At 35.1% G+C, this 15,705-nt stretch overlaps 2 protein-coding genes across 5 annotated transcripts in view; one reads left to right on the forward strand and one right to left on the reverse strand.

Moving 5' to 3' along the window:
• Positions 1-10: 10 nt before the first annotated feature.
• Positions 11-11,548, forward strand: GHRH (growth hormone releasing hormone). 3 transcript variants are annotated; one of them, XM_039351351.1, is made up of 8 exons: positions 11-180; positions 524-644; positions 4,100-4,266; positions 7,347-7,447; positions 8,045-8,173; positions 8,897-9,001; positions 9,892-10,023; positions 10,576-11,548. In XM_039351351.1, the coding sequence occupies exons 4-8, from the start codon at positions 7,368-7,370 to the stop codon at positions 10,643-10,645; spliced, it is 516 nt and encodes a 171-aa protein (XP_039207285.1). In that variant the 5' UTR covers positions 11-180; positions 524-644; positions 4,100-4,266; positions 7,347-7,367; the 3' UTR covers positions 10,646-11,548. The 3 variants fall into 3 exon arrangements, with proteins under 3 accessions (XP_039207285.1, XP_039207287.1, XP_039207288.1); XM_039351353.1 differs by having other exon boundaries at positions 11-177; positions 426-644; XM_039351354.1 differs by having other exon boundaries at positions 11-177.
• Positions 11,309-15,705, reverse strand: part of RPN2 (ribophorin II) — a 33,073-nt gene continuing 28,676 nt past the window's right edge. The window contains exons 17-18 of one of the 2 annotated variants that reach the window (XM_039351349.1): positions 15,474-15,560; positions 11,309-11,609 (exon numbers count right to left, since the gene is read on the reverse strand). In XM_039351349.1, the coding sequence (XP_039207283.1) occupies positions 15,509-15,560 (52 nt within the window). In that variant the 3' untranslated portion in view covers positions 11,309-11,609; positions 15,474-15,508. The remainder of the gene's footprint in view (positions 11,610-15,473; positions 15,561-15,705) is intronic. The other variant, XM_039351350.1, reaches the window with a different exon arrangement.

The following is a 15,705-nucleotide window of genomic DNA, read 5'->3' on the forward strand; positions in this document are numbered from 1 at the left end:
CCCCTTATTCAATCGCTCTCCCGCTCGCTGCGAAGTTTTGCCAGACTTAATTGTCAGATCCGATGGATTCGAAGCATCGCTAACCAGGGGAAGCGGATTAAGGGGAACCGACCCAAATATTATGAAACGGGGTCCTTGTGGTTCCTACACTGAGGGATGGGCGAAACAGCTGGAGCTGTGGTATTACCTGCCCTATAGATTGCGTTCCTGTTTCCTTGTTTGACTTAAGACATTGTTTTGGGTTGAAGCAGGGAAATCAGGTCCTACGAAACGGAATAGAATAGAATAGAAAAGAGCTGGAAGGGACCTTGGAGGTCTTTTAGTCCAGCCCCCTGCTCAAGCAGAAGAACCTAGTGCAAATCTAGAATAGATGGAGTGCTACCAGCCAGAACTCTGGGTGATAATTCTCTTTTACTCCTTGACAGATTTGGTTAGGAAAAAAAATGGAGAAAACACTAGAGAAGCAGGCGCTTGCAAAGAATGTTATCCTACATTCCTTACTCTGCACTTCTTCCCCTTCCAGAATTATGAGAGAGAAAGATGGCACATTAAAGTCCTTTTGATGAGATTTGGAAGTACAATTATTGCTTTTCTGGAATTCTACATGGTGGACTTAAGACATATTTAGACAAATTGTGAAATCAGTTAAGAATGACTTATTTTTCTTTTTATATTTATTCAAATATATAATATCTAGACATCACAAAGATCCTTGATTTAAAAGATGTAAAAAGCTATAAACAAACATAAATACATACACATGACCCAAGGTATTTTGTAGTTTGACTATCAAGTGGCTATACATTGCAATAGATACCTTTATTCCTTTTTTAAAGTCTTATTTTATCTGGCCAGTCATGAATTTGACAAATTATATCTTTAAATGTCTGGAAAGCATCTGGTAAAACAGGATACCAAAAAAAAAGAGGTTAACACCATTATGATTTTGCTGACAGCTGTGGTTGAGATGTTGTGACTAATGCAAAATTCTGGATAAATGATAAAACCAAGAATGCAAAGATGTACTCAACCCAGCTAATACAACTTAGCTTAAACAAAGTGTCACGGTTTTGGTTAAATCATTGTTAAATCATTGTTAAACAGTGACATCTGCTGTTGAACAGTAATAGCCATTCTATTCTCCACAAGTATATTTCTTCTTAATATTTTTTGCTATTTTTTTTGCAAATAATTAAACATCTTTTGCTTAGCTAACAGAAGCTTCTATTTGATTTAATTGCACTTTTGATGACCTCATGAAAACTTGCAGCAGACAACAATAATCAAAATAACAATGTAAAGCTCTGCTAAATGAAATACTTATGTATTAAAAAAGATACTGGACATTTATTATGGAACATATAGAAAATCTTTAACAAAAAAGTGGCCATGAAACAAAAATGTCCCATCCTAAATTAACTGTTCTTTGCCTCTTTTAACATGTAACAAATTTGTGTTTTATTAAAAAGAGAAAAATCCTTCAGAAAATTGTGCATTCAAGATCTCAAAAAGGCACTAGAGTCTAGGAATGTGGTTCAGTAACTGTTGCGCAATGGTTTAGCTATAACAAAGATATACAGAATAATCTTTGACTTTGGCGCTATTATTCACATAAGAAAACATCCAGATTTGTTAGAGTTCTTTTTCTTCTATACCTCAAAACTATACGTACAATGAACTAATTATTTTTCTCATTCTTGTCTTTATCTTTTAAAAGAGTTCCACAGGTCTGTCTATATCTCTGTTGTTAAATCTCTGTTTTGGATAGCTTGTCTGAGTGCATATTAAGTAGAAATCAGAAGACTAGAGGGACAATTAATTTATTTCTTGAATTTGTATACCATCACAGTCCCAGCAATTCTGGGTGGTTCACAAAGGAAAGACATAGGAAATAACAATAAAACAGTACAACAATAAAGACAAATGAACTAAAAGATAGCCAAACCAGACAATGCGAATCACATACACACTACTCAGAATGGGCTTTAACTACCATAGTCGAAGGTTAAGGCAAAAAGCCAGGTCTACAAGGCCTCCAAAACACCAGATGGGTAGAGCCACAGAGAAGTTACATTTCTGGGATCCAAACAGATTTCATTGTTTAATCAACAGAACTTGTCAGAACAAACTGGCCAGATCCTCCAGTAACCATGGCTTACAGTGACAGCAAAAATCAATATATGATAGTCCTCGACTTACAACAATTCATTTAGTGACCTTTCAAAGTTACAATGGCACTGAAAAAAGTAACAACTGTTTTTCACACTTATGATCATTGCAACATCCCTGTGGTCACGTGATCAAAATTCAGATGCTTGGCAACTGACTCATATTTGTGACAATTGCAGTGTCCTTTTGTCATGTGATCACCTTTGCAATTTTCTGACAGAATCAATGGGGAATTCAGATTCACTTAACTGTGTTACTAACAACTGCAATGATTCACTTAACAATTGTGGTAAGGTCGTAAAATGAGGCAAAATTAACTTAATAAATTCACTTAGCAACATAAATTTTAGGCTCAGTTGTGTTATAAGTTGTGGATCATCTTAACATAGGATAGAAAAAGTATTTCCTGTATTCTGTTTTGTGCCAGTTAATAATGGCTCTGGAACTTCCAAAATACAGGTACTTCTTAATTTACAACAGTTCATTTAGTGACCATTCAAAGTTACTGTGGCACTGAAAAAGTGACTTATGACTAGTTTTCACTCTTGCAACTGTTGCAGCATCCCCAGGGTCATGTGATCAACATTCAGATGCTTGGCAACTGACCCATATTTATGATGGTTGCAGTGTCCTGGGGTCATGGGATCATGTTTTGTGACCTTCTGACAAGCAAAGTCAATGGGGAAGCCAGATTCACTTAACCATGTTACTAACTTAACAACTACAGTGATTCCCTTAACAACTGTGGCAAGAAAAGTCATAAAATGGATCAAAATTCACTTAACTAATGTCTGACTTAACAACAAAAATGTTGGGCTCAGTTGAGATCGTTAGTCAAGGACTATTTGTATACACCTTCAATATTGCTCCAAGAACCTACAGAATGAGATGAAGGAAGCTCAGAAATTACCTCAGTCAAATGGAAGAAGATATGGAGGAAGTGTTCAAGAGGTCTCCGAAGAAACTCTTCTGGTTATGTTTTGTCCAGTTGAGGCTCCAGCCCTGACAATTAAAAATGCTAATGAAATTTTAGGTTGCATCAACATAATTCTGCTGTCTAAATTAAACAAAATATTTACTACTAGTAATTAATCTTGCTTATGCTTTCCTTATGGAATATGTGGAGTAATGTCACTCACAGTTTAAGAAAAATGCCCCCAAATTACAACATATAGGAGGTTACAGAAATGGTTAAGGGTTAATGGTTAAGTAGAAAGTTGAGGAGATGAGTAAAATGTGACATTCGTCATGTTCAAATATGTGAAGACTGCCAGATTTTGATAGAGATTTTTGTTGATGCTGCTGTTGCTTCAGAACATAGGATGAAAATTAATAGGTTCAGAATTATACAAAAACAGGATTATAGCCAAATGCCATGAAGAAATTGTTGACAGTAGTAAGTATTTTAATAAAGGAATAAACTGACATGGAAGGTTTTTTTTTTCCTTTTAAAGTAGAGGTTAGATGCCCACTTTTCTAGAAGGTTGGACTAGATAATCTCTAAAGTCTGATTAAATCCTATTGTAATACTTCAGGATTTTTCTTTGCTCATATACTGTTGCTATTTGCAAAACACTAGTGCGTGTTCATATAACCACAGCATCAAGGCAAAAGAAGATAATTCTGATAATTTAGAGCAATACAATATATTATAGAAACAAATCTCTTTATGAAAAATGGAGGAGGTGATACTAATGGTTAATTTTCCATCATAGCTGGCTTTCTTGTTAAAAATGGGTGTTTTTCAGAAATGCAAAATTTACCAGTAGCAAGTTGTTATTTGTTCTATCCAGTGGTGATGATGATAATTTGCATGTCAGGCACTTCATACCTTCCACTGATGCCTGTTTGTGATTCTCTTTGTAAGATAAAGGATGCTAAATATGGCTTTTTGGAATGGTTGGTAAGTAATTGATTCTCTGACGTTCAGGAATTTGCAAGTTGGATGAAGACATGAAAGTATAAAAGACCAGGAGACTCCTATAGTTCAAAAAGCTGGATGAATTCTTCCCATTTCATCAAATACCACAGCAGAAAAATTTACAAGAAAGGACAACAATTTATAGACCTGAAGGTACACCATTTCCAAAGGAAACTGTAAGTTGATACAATTAATTTTATTATTTCTTCATAGATACAGTATCAGTTTCATGGTGTAAAAATGAAATTGTAGAAGATTTTGTAGATTGAATAAGATTATAATTCTAGGTATACTGACTTGAAAATTAACTACACTTTCTTCAGTCAAATTTCAATAAGAATTATTAGCACTGGGATGTAAATTACAGAGACAAATATTAATAATTGGATTCTGATAAATCTAATGTAAAATTTAGGATAATATTTCCCAGAAATATTATCTAAATTATTATCTAATTTAGATTTAAGTACTTAAAAATAGTTAGAGATACCAATTCTTTAAAAATAACATTTGTCCTCAGAAAATAAGTAACTGTTTATGCTTTTATATTACCTAGAAAAAAATGCTGATGGGCAAAAAGAAAAGGAAGTTATAAATATGTTATTTAGAAAGTAAAGTATAAAACTGAATAAACTGGTACTTAAAAACTTACAAAGCATAGGCAAAGCATTGTAGTCCTCTCCTAGCCCACATTTTACTTTATCTCAGAGTAGATTGGGACTACATTCCTTATGATATGCATTTATTCACAGTGCAATCCCTATATAGTATGCACTTCATGGGGAACAATTTCTATTGATTCAGCAGAGGTTACCTTTGAGTTACAGAACTGCTTTGTAAAAAGTACAGAAATATTGTATAATGTCAGTGACACAATAATTTAGTGACATCTCATATTTTCTTTCTGTCTTATTATTTTCTCTACAATTACAATATGCAAGCGCTTAAAATTATGTCAGAAGAGCAATCAACTAATAGGAATAGATTTATTTTTTTGGATATCTATTTCAAAGGGAGATTTTCTTGTTTATGCCCTCTGCAGCTTAAGGAATTTGGTAGCATCTTTTCCAACTAACACATTTTATTAAAAAACATAGATTATGCTTCTGATGAATACAATTAGTTGGAAAAGGTTCCAAACTCCTTGTGATTTTTGTCACCACAGAGAAACATGGCTGTCTTACAATTTCTGCGACTTTAAATTCTCAAAATGGCAATAATAATACTATAGCATCTTTGATTCTGAAAGGCAATAAAGTCCTGTTAGGCTATCAATTACCCCTATGTATGAAGGGAAATATTTAAAATCCTGTCTTTTTAGTTTCTGAAGTTGCAGAATGATTGGATCATTCTTAATATAAGTCATTTAACAGCTTTTTAGAAAGCTCAACACTCAACTGCAGGAATGGGCTGGGCAAGGTGGGGTGGTGGTGGATATAGCTGTACCTGTGCTATCACTTTTAACTGCACAAATGAAAAGACATTGAAAAGATAGTCTGTAGTGCAGAGGTCCCCAACCTTTTGGGCACCAGGGGCTGTTACCGTGGAGAAAGGTTTTTCAATGGACCAGAGGGGGTGGGGTTTTGCATACTGCCTGCATCCCGCGAATGGGGCTTCGCTTGTTTTTGTGGCCCAGTTGCTGGCATTCTGTGGACCGGTGCTGGTCCATGGACTAGGGATTGGGGACCCCTGCTGTAGTGTGATCCTAGTGATTTTATGAAGATGTCTGTGTAGTTTTCTTGGCAAAAATACAAAAGAGATTTCTTATGACTTTCTTCTGGGATACCTTTTCAACATCCCAATCTTGCCTACATCCCCAGTGAAAGAATTAAAAAAGGGAAAGCTATCCTGAACTGTTGCTCAGTTCCTGGTGATTGAATCCATTCAGTTTTCTTGTTTGGTTTACAACCTAGATCAGCTATATGCTGCTACCTAGATTCTCCCAAATTGATCACAGGATGATTTATATTTCTATAGTCTAATATAAAATAAGAACGGAGACAAGAATTGATGATGGAAAGAGAGAGCAATAGATTACACAATTAAAACACAGGAGCCTAAAACCTGAGCTTTAAATTGTTAAAATGGTTATTAATCTGCATCCCTCAAATCCTGGTATTGGAAGTATCAAAAGTACTCATAAACTTAGGGCAGGCTACCTGGAATTTTTGACTATAACGAGTTGCCTAAGAAATGAATTTTCTCCCCCCCCCCCTCTTCAGTAACTGGCTCAGTTAAAAGTCATTTCTGTTCTGAACTAGCAGATATCTGGCTTGAAGATCTATTTTAAAAAAGCAAAAAAGACAGGGATATTTTTGAGACATCATAGCATTGTTCATAAAATTTTCCTTTTATTTTTGAGGTGAATGCAGTTGCCCGCTTTGCCAAAACAGCTAGAACCTCACATGGTGGAAGTTATAAGAGGCTGGAAAAACAATGAAAATAGTTAAAATAGGAATCTACAAGGCAGCACAATAAGACTAAGGATGCTCAGTAGCTGTAGAACTGAATGTATGTTCTTTGGATTCCATCTCAGTTTATGCAGTATGTTTTGGAGCTCTGATCATAACAGTTCTGTGAACTGGAACATTGTTGATGGTCCCATTTACATTTTTTAATTTCTGGAATTGAACACCTTTCAGTAGCCATATTTGTCAACAAGAGAGATCCTAGTAGAAATCAATATCCTTTCTCTCCTACCCATTCACATGCTTGATTGAAGTACAGAAGGGATATTAATGCTCTACAACAGTGGTTCTCAACCTGTGGGTCGGGACCCCATTTGAGGTCGAACGACCATTTCACGGGGGGTCGCCAAACAACGCAGTCCACCATTTTTTCCCCCTTTTCCTTAGCTGTGCTACTCCCTTTTATTCTTTTGGCTTTTGAAAGCCAATCGAATAGACTCTCTTGAATAGAGTCTAATTCAAAAGCCAATAGGAATTGTCCAGGCTGTCTCTACCCTGCTGAGCCCGCCAAAAGTCCCATTCTGCAAATGGTGCTGCACCAGTTGAGTAGTCCTCGACTTACGACCGGTTGAGTAGTCCTCGACTTACGACCGGTTGGGGGTCGCAGCATTAAAAAGGTTGAGAACCACTGCTCTACTGGAATTTAAGTTATTGAATTTAGATTACTGAGATTAGTAAAGAGAGAAAGCTCAGTTGACTTACAACAGATTTGAAAAACACCGAATTGTTATCTCTGTGATTATTTTCAAGTGCCACAATTAATCCCAAATTCTTATTTTATGTTGCAGCCTGCTCTAGAAGACATTAAGATGTTGGACAGAGCTACTCCTTTCCTTTTCCTCCACTTTGTCATGAGTTCCTTTTCTTCTCCTCTCTATCCACCACTCAGGTAGTTGATCATTGCTATTAATTTTCGGCTACTCAAAATGTAAGTTGAACCCATCGGTTCCTTTTCTCCATTGGAAAAGTCTATCTTGAATAGTAAGTTTCTTGCTGCTGGAGGAAGCTAGTCCATCTCTAAAGATAGTACATATATTTACAAACAGAAGGGTCCTCTCTGTAGTAACATGGCAATGTGCCAAGCACTATACAATATAAGCTTTTTTGGAATTAAGTTAAAATGCTCGTTTTTCCATTTGATTTTTAATAAAGATTAAAATAGTTTATATTTATCAATATTATTTATTGATCTGTAGATTACCGTGCTTTATGATGTATGAAATATTAGCTAATGATTTATGTATAACCTTTTCCTTCAGATCTCGACGTGTCTTTATTTTATCCTAATATCCACAATCCTATGCAATGGATTGGGTTGACTGAAAAAGATGATTGACCTCAGAGCAATAAGCCCCCAAATGAGGACATGTGGCAATATTTTCCCTCCTTTTTCTAGGAATGTCTAATTGTTACTTTGATGTGCCACGGGATGAGAAATATTTTGCCTTATTCTAATTGTTTTTAATGCTGTTGCTTGTTACTTTAGATATAATCCACTATCCATTTCTGGCAAAGCAGGGAGCTTTCAACTACAAGATAGTAGTCCTGTGCACGAAAGCCACAATCTTTCAGTAGAAGAGCAAGAAGAGAATTTTCTCAGCCCTGCTGAAAAAAGGTGGGTATATATGAATGTCAAAGTAAGTAACATGACCTTAGCTGTGCTCAGAGCTAAGATCCATCTACTTAGGTGCCCTATTTACTCCAAATGGCCAACTTCTCAGAACGTCACCAACAGATTATGAGGTCTGATTCCATGAAAGAATGCAGAAAATAGTATTTATAGTTGTGAAACTAAGAGCCCCTAAGGTACTACACATGTCAAATTTCTTTTTAAGAACTTTAGTTAAAATTGTTTAGACATGTTTACACTTTTTCTTGCCTTTAAAATTTAGCAATTAGAAATACATGAATTCACAACAAAGATCAAAATAAATGATTCAAAACAAAACCAACAAAACAAACCAGTCAGGACATTGGAAAATTTATTTGGCCTGTCTTGACCCAGCACTCCTGTGGAAAACATCCTGTTTTGCCATTGAACTTTTTAAGGCGCTACAAGCATATAAAAAGGGGACAAATTGGTGATCCTTATTTTGACTTCATAAGTTCCAGGAACAAATTATACATAAGAAAGAATGCAGTGAACTCATTTTTATTTAGCACTTTACTTGTTATCCAAAAGGAATAGAAATTGGAAATGCATAGAACTTTCACTTTCAGGATAGTGTAGCTTTGAAGGTATATAGACCTGCCTTTTCCATTAACAAGAATTGTTCTTATGATGCTCCTTTGCAAGTGGGTACTGCATCAGAATGACAGTGCATTTATATTTCATTAGACTCCAGCGTCATGCAGATGCCATATTCACTGATAGTTACCGGAAGGTCCGAGGAAAGGTATCAGCACGGAAGTTATTACAAGGCATAGTTGGAAAAAGACTTAGGTAAGTGTAATGAATATACATTATTTACCATAACTTTGTAGCTGTTAAGACTCTACTTGACTGTCCATTGCAGAGACAGGAAGATAATCTTGGTGGTGGTGACAAATTCTTACAACCGCAAGATATTTTTCTGGTCAGACATGGCCAGAAATATAGATCAATTAGCAACAAAGAAAGTTATTATAAAATATGCTATAGATTTCAAGTGTTTTGAATTATTCACTAGAGGAAATTTGAATTTATGTAGTATCTTAACTAAAGCTCTCATTTCACTCTCTATTTCCTTGAAAAAATGTAGGCCAAATCTGATATGTAGTATAAAAATATTTATCTTTCTAATCCAAATAAATATTTATCTATAACTATTTCTAGAGGAGTACTGTAGAAAGATTTAGACTTTCCTATTAAGATGTTAAAATCTGCAAATATCTCAAGATAGCAAACTGTGCTCAGATGTTAGATCAGAGGTCCCCACCCTTTTGGGCACCAGGGACCGGTTTCATGGAGAAAGGTTTTCCATGGACCGGAGAATGCGTGGTTTTGTGTGCTGCCTGCATCCCATGGATGGGGCTTTGCTTGTTTGTGTGGACCGGTTGCTGGCATGCCACAGCCCAGTATCGGTCCATGGATCAGGGGTTGGGGACCCCTGTGTTAAGACTACAATGCCATCTATGAACAGTCATTAGATTGTGGAATTTGCATTAGAAGAAATAAATTTTATTTTAGCTTAAGTACTTGTCTTCAAAAAATAGCTATGTTAAATAATAACTTTTTCAAGACCAATTTATGAGGCTGGTAGTCAAGCAGGAATAGCTTTTGCCTATGACCCTTGACTCATGCTTTCCTCTGTGGTGTGTTTCTCTATGGCAATCATTTTGGTTGTTTTCTAGGAAAGGAAGCCTGGGAGATGAGCAACATGAAATCTTGACTAGACGCCAGTCTGATAGCATTATGATGGATAGCCGCTACCACCAACAGATGGTACTCAGGAATTTCTTGGGAGCAATGTTACAGAATCAAAGGTAAGTAGTTTTATAAAAACAAAACAATCACATTATGTAATATACAGTACATTTGAATGTGCAACTGCTATTTTACCAACTTCTATAGCATATATAGTAATGACTGCAACAAAAACACATTCTAATGAGTTGCAATTTGTACATTTCTCTGTTCAGTGTACTTCAGTGCGCATTCAAAGCTTACTCTATATATTAACCCTGAGTAAATTGCAATATATTAAGGTGATTAATCATTTAATTCTGCTTGTATTAGAACTGCTTTTAGTTTTTAACATGGAAAAACATAATTTGCATAAATTTCTGGTGTTACTATTAATGGAAATCATCTCTACCTAGACAACCTAGTCAGATGGCTTAAGTTCAAAACATTTAGGAGGAGAAACTGATTCCTCATTATTGTTCAAAAAAGGGACAAATAAACACAGCTTTTATCTTGGTCAGAGATGTGCTCTGTTGCTGGAGCCTAGTACCTTCCTTACCTTGGAAGCAACTGTGTTTCACTGAAAGCAGCCACACTTTTGTCACACTAAGATCTCTTCTTTTCTTTCCCAGCCCTCAAGATGTTGATAATGACAATTTAGAAGATTTTACCAGTGTTTTGATCAAACTGATGGAGCTGTAAACTGATTCCATTCCTTCCCTTTCTCACTTTGGTCAGTACCATTCTCAGGTTTGGCATAAATGCAAGAATTTCAGTGGGAGGGAGGGGGGAAGGTTTCTAAACATGTAGAAAGAAATGAACAGGACACCTCACTGATAACCAATATTACTTCTTCTATAAACACAGGACAAAAATTGAAAGCAGATGTTTATATGTGGAATTGTTTCCTGTTTAATTTATGCCAGATAAGAATGCTTAATGTATAATAGTCTCATTTCAGTTTGAAAAATAAATGGCCGCTGTAGCAAAATGCTATATCCAAATAATTTTATTCTATTAAGACTCCATAATCAACACCACTGAGTTGTCTGACATAGTTAAAACAAGGGGATTGTACTGAGAGTTTAAATTGAGAAGTGCTGAATGGAAAGCATTCGTTGACTTCTGATTTCAGCACCATGGACAGTTTTTGATTGCTATGCAGTCTTGATAGCATGTAAAGAATTTGTCAGAGGTTTTCTGATTCTTCAAAGTGTATTTTAACTGCTTTTTATCATCCAAATTTTTCTTGTATTTTCACACAAAATATGGAAATGCTCTTCTATAATTACTTGAAGCATAAGCTTAATAATGTTTGCTTTAGAAAGTCACAATATAATAAAAGAAATTGCAGTTGGCTAGACCTTTTGTCTTATTCTCTTTATTTCATGAAGGAGGCGGTAGAAAAAAGATTTTTAAAAAATGACAATCTGGGAGCCCATCTGTTTTTAAAGTTCTTGCTGACTGACAAGGTGGTTGTACCACAAATCAAAGTACTTACACATTCAAGCAAACACAAAATGTGAGGGCATTTTTCTTCTTAAAAAACACTTTTTAATATTACAGGCAATTATTTTCCACACTTCAGTTTCTGGCCTTTGGCTCCTTTCCTTTTTTACTTAAGGTTTTTTTTCCCGTTCCTCTGTTCTTCTGTCATTAGCGTGTTCTGGAAGGACACAAAGAAATCCCCTTAAAGTTAAAATTCCTGATGTGGAAGAGTTCTTCACTTATAAAGCAGTTATCTCTTTTTGGAACAGAACAGTGAAATTTAATGTTTTAAATGCCAAATTTAAAACCTGAAGAATGCAAAGAATACATATTTGAATTTACAAGTCATACTATATTTGGAGTATCACTTAATATGTGTACATAATGCTACAAGTTAAATTTAATAACATATTCACCTATTGATCTATTTTATTTATTTATATGCTGCCTTTACCATTTTTACAACAACTCACTTACCCCACAACACTCCTGTAAGGTGGATTGGGCTGAAAGAGTTACTGGCCCAAAGTCAATCATCTGACTGAGATTAAAACTCACAGTCTATTCAATTCAAATGAATACATTAAAATTAAATTAAGACTAAAAAAGAGACAAATCTTACAAATATCTCCCCATTGTAAAAGAAATGGAATATTCTTTTTATAATACTTTAAGTGTATAAGTATAAAAACAACTAGAATCAAAAGGAAAAGATGAGGAGATGGCTAATGACAACAAGACAAGCTCTTAAATTATGACATTCATAAACTCAATTCCATTACACAAATGATATATAAAACAATATATTCAGATACTTATTTTCATCTGTAAAATTGCACTGAGATTGTGTCTCCAAATAACTACTTACTTTTAATAAAGAGATAGTGGAAATAACATCATTCTTAGATATTTTTATTTGGAATATAGTGTAAAAGAACATTTTAAAAAATTATTCATTATCCCCAGTTTGTAACTTACAGTGTGATAAGAGCTTCAACTAAGTTCCACTAATAGATACTGGCTAAAGCAAATGCCATATAATCAGCATTTCTTTCACCACACTGTTCCTCATCTAATAGTTTCATGTTTTCTTTGGCATATCCAGTTTTTAGCAATTACAACCATTTAAGAGTGAAATTATATTATTTATTTGAAAGCTGATCAGGCTTGTGCAGACAAGCTGAGAAGCAAAGATTGGACAGTTTTTATAATGTTGTGTGGGTAAAGTGGGGAACATAACTCAGTGTTTTAAGAGAAGATTAAATCCAGTATTTAGCCATCTTTGGATACCAATACCTGATGATTTCTAGTATGGTATGTAGCAGTACATCCATCATCTTTGAAGTGTTTGGAGAGGATGAATTTTAAATCTTTCATGTATTGGAATGCATAATTATTTTTCTTTAATAAAAGTAAAGATGATCAATCAAAGGAGTTACATATCTTTTATGAGGGTATATTAATTTCTTCCCCAACCTTAATCCCCAGTGAAATCCTATCTCTCTTTCTGTGTTCGAGTGTGTTTATTCTCTCTCTCTCTCTGACACCTAGCTGGTTTTCTGCTTAAGGTGGGACTAAAACTCAATCTCCTGATTTCTAACCAAATGTCTTAAACAATCCAATAAGCTGGCTCTCAATGAACTCCTAAGTCATTTCCATTCATTTATATTTTAGATGGCCGTAGTACTGCAAAGTTTGAAACCCCCTTTGTTACCTAATAACAACCTAATACTGTCCTACAATATTTCTAATTCTTCATGTAATCTATGAAATTGACAGCTGTGTATTCTTGAAAATTATAGAACTGGAGCTCAAATATCTGTCTTTCATTATACATAGATTCAAAATGTAAAACTTGGAATTTACAAGACTAAATGCTTATATCCTTATTGCAGACAAGAATATATCAATTTATATTCTTTAATTTTATATCCATAATCTACATTATCTCAAAATATCTTTGTTGGTACATGCAAAATTTATATTTTTCTGTGACCACATAATTACAAAATCTGGAAATGTACTATTAAAATCAGTAACCTGAAAAACTCTATTTTAAACAAACATAATAATTTCTTAATGCAGAAACCAGAAATGAGAACAACAATTGGTCAAAGTAATATCTTCTCTTACTCAGATTCTCCTATCAACCTATAATTCTTCTCTTTTGATTTCATCCAATATTCCATATTGCTGCAAAAAAACAAGACTTGGCAATCTAATTTATTAATTCATTTAAGCAGCACAACTTATTCTAATTTAGAATATACTTAACTTTCAAAGATGTTCCTGGAATAATGAACAGGAGGTATAACAGTAATTCATGCATTCCACAGCGTGCAATTAGGCTACCAGAACATGCTGTACTTTAAATTATTTTCTGAAGATCACTCAGAAACTATTCTTGATCCTAAGTGTCGAAGCCAGGTGCTAATAAGTATGAATTCTTTTAGTAATGTGACATGAGTCACTGCATTAGTTGCCAATTGGTTTCAAAATCCAATTCAAAATACAGGTAGTCCTTGGTTAATGACCACTGGTTCAGCAACCATTCAAAGTTTTGAAGGTGATCCTTGAGATTTATGACTGGTCTTCACAGTTTTGGCTGTTACACCATCCCTGCCATCACATTATGTGATTCATGCTTGGTAACTAGCTCACATTGTGTCCTATGGTCGCATGATTGCCATTAGTGACTTTAGCTGCCCGCTTTTGACAAGCAAGTCAATGGAGAATCCAGCAGGAGATTACAAATGGCAATCCTATGATGTTGTGCTTAACGAGCACATGGGATTCATTTAATGATCAAAACCGGAAGGGTGCATTTGCCATCGTAAGTCAGCACAGTCATGTAACATTGCACTTTTTGACTGCATTGCTTGGTGATGGAATTCATAATTCCAATTACCATCATTATGCAAGGAGTACCTATATTTGTTTTAGCCTATAAAGTTCTTAATGGCTCAGCTCCTAGTCACCTTTGGGACCAGCTCCTCCAAACTGTTTTTTTCTGTCTAATGAAGTCTTTGAGGGAGATGATGTTTGGAGAGGTAGAACAGTCTAGAAGCTGATGCTGTATTTTTTTTTGTTGGTGCCTTGTTATGTAACATTGTATCCACTAATGTGAGACTGGCCTGGAAGAAAGTTATGATGACTATTTTATTTAAACATAGTTTTAACTGGTAATAGGATGGCTGGATGCCTGTTTGTTGCTTCAGTAGATTTTTAGACATCATATGTTTTAAACAAAATGTTGTATTGTTTATACTGAATTTCTGCTTCTCCAAATGTTGTAATCCGCCTTGACTCTGAGGCATAAAAAAATCAACAAACAAAGAAATAAAATATGCAGTACAAAAGCAACTGCAACAAACAGACAAAAATCCACCCAGCTCACTAAGCTCCTTTTTTTCCAACAAGAATAAACAGGCAGAAAGAGAAAAATCAAAATATTACATGCAGGGCCTTAGGTAACATAGATTCAGGTACTGTGGCAGGCTCCCCAACTTCATGAAACAAACTGAAACAGGCATGTCCAACAATTTGCATCAAACTGATCCTAACTATCTTAGCCTTCTTACTCCAAAATCTTGTTCCCAAGATTCTCAACTTTTTAAATTACACAAATATTGATTCTTTGCTTCCTGAAAAATTAATTTTTATATTGACTGGACTGAGAACAAAAGCAAAAGCAGCATACGGGTAGGTATGTAGACCAAGCAAGAGTTGTGGAAAACATAAAAATGAAAAGTCTAGAGAAATCTAGAAGTCTTAAGCATTGCTAGCAATTTCTCTAGCAACTGATTTCTTTTTTAATAATGTGGAACTGTAATGGAGTTAAAACAATAATTGAGTTAAACAATAAATTCAAAATATAGCTAAACCATGCAGACGTTCCTTTTGCAATGGTCAGAAGCATAATAGGCAGAGAGGTAGTTTTAGTAGATTTCTACTAAGGCTCCCCCGCCTCCTCAACCCCAGAGATAAGCATAAAATGAAGCAGCCACCATGCTTAGGAAGAGGAACAGCCAAAGACCCTTACTTCTAGGAAGGGCTGGTCACTAGTGTACCCCCTTTTTACCGTAGCGTTCTATATTTTGCCAACCTACTGCTCTGTTCTGCAGCGATCCTGCCAAAAGGAGAAAGGAATTAAAGTTCAGAGCAGACAGGGAAGTGGAAAGAAGTATTACTTTAGGAACTGACAACACATTCAAAAGAAGCATGCAAACCAGGCTTCCCGAAATTTGACAGAGATTGGGTGAGCATCAAGAGAA

Source organism: Crotalus tigris, unplaced genomic scaffold (assembly GCF_016545835.1).
Source record: "Crotalus tigris isolate CLP2741 ecotype Arizona unplaced genomic scaffold, ASM1654583v1 scf7180000018371.15429387391:27106975, whole genome shotgun sequence".
NCBI classification, from domain to species: Eukaryota; Metazoa; Chordata; class Lepidosauria; order Squamata; family Viperidae; genus Crotalus; species Crotalus tigris.

What these genes read in the sequence shown, in the direction of transcription:
- GHRH (XM_039351351.1), top strand. Translation starts at nt 7,368, where the DNA reads ATGTTGGACAGAGCTACTCCTTTCCTTTTCCTCCACTTTGTCATGAGT. An exon ending in ATAGTTGGAAAAAGACTTAG is followed by an intron (nt 9,002 to 9,891) that starts GTAAGTGTAATG and finishes GTTGTTTTCTAG; the next exon opens with GAAAGGAAGCCTGGGAGATG. An exon ending in GCAATGTTACAGAATCAAAG is followed by an intron (nt 10,024 to 10,575) that starts GTAAGTAGTTTT and finishes TTTCTTTCCCAG; the next exon opens with CCCTCAAGATGTTGATAATG.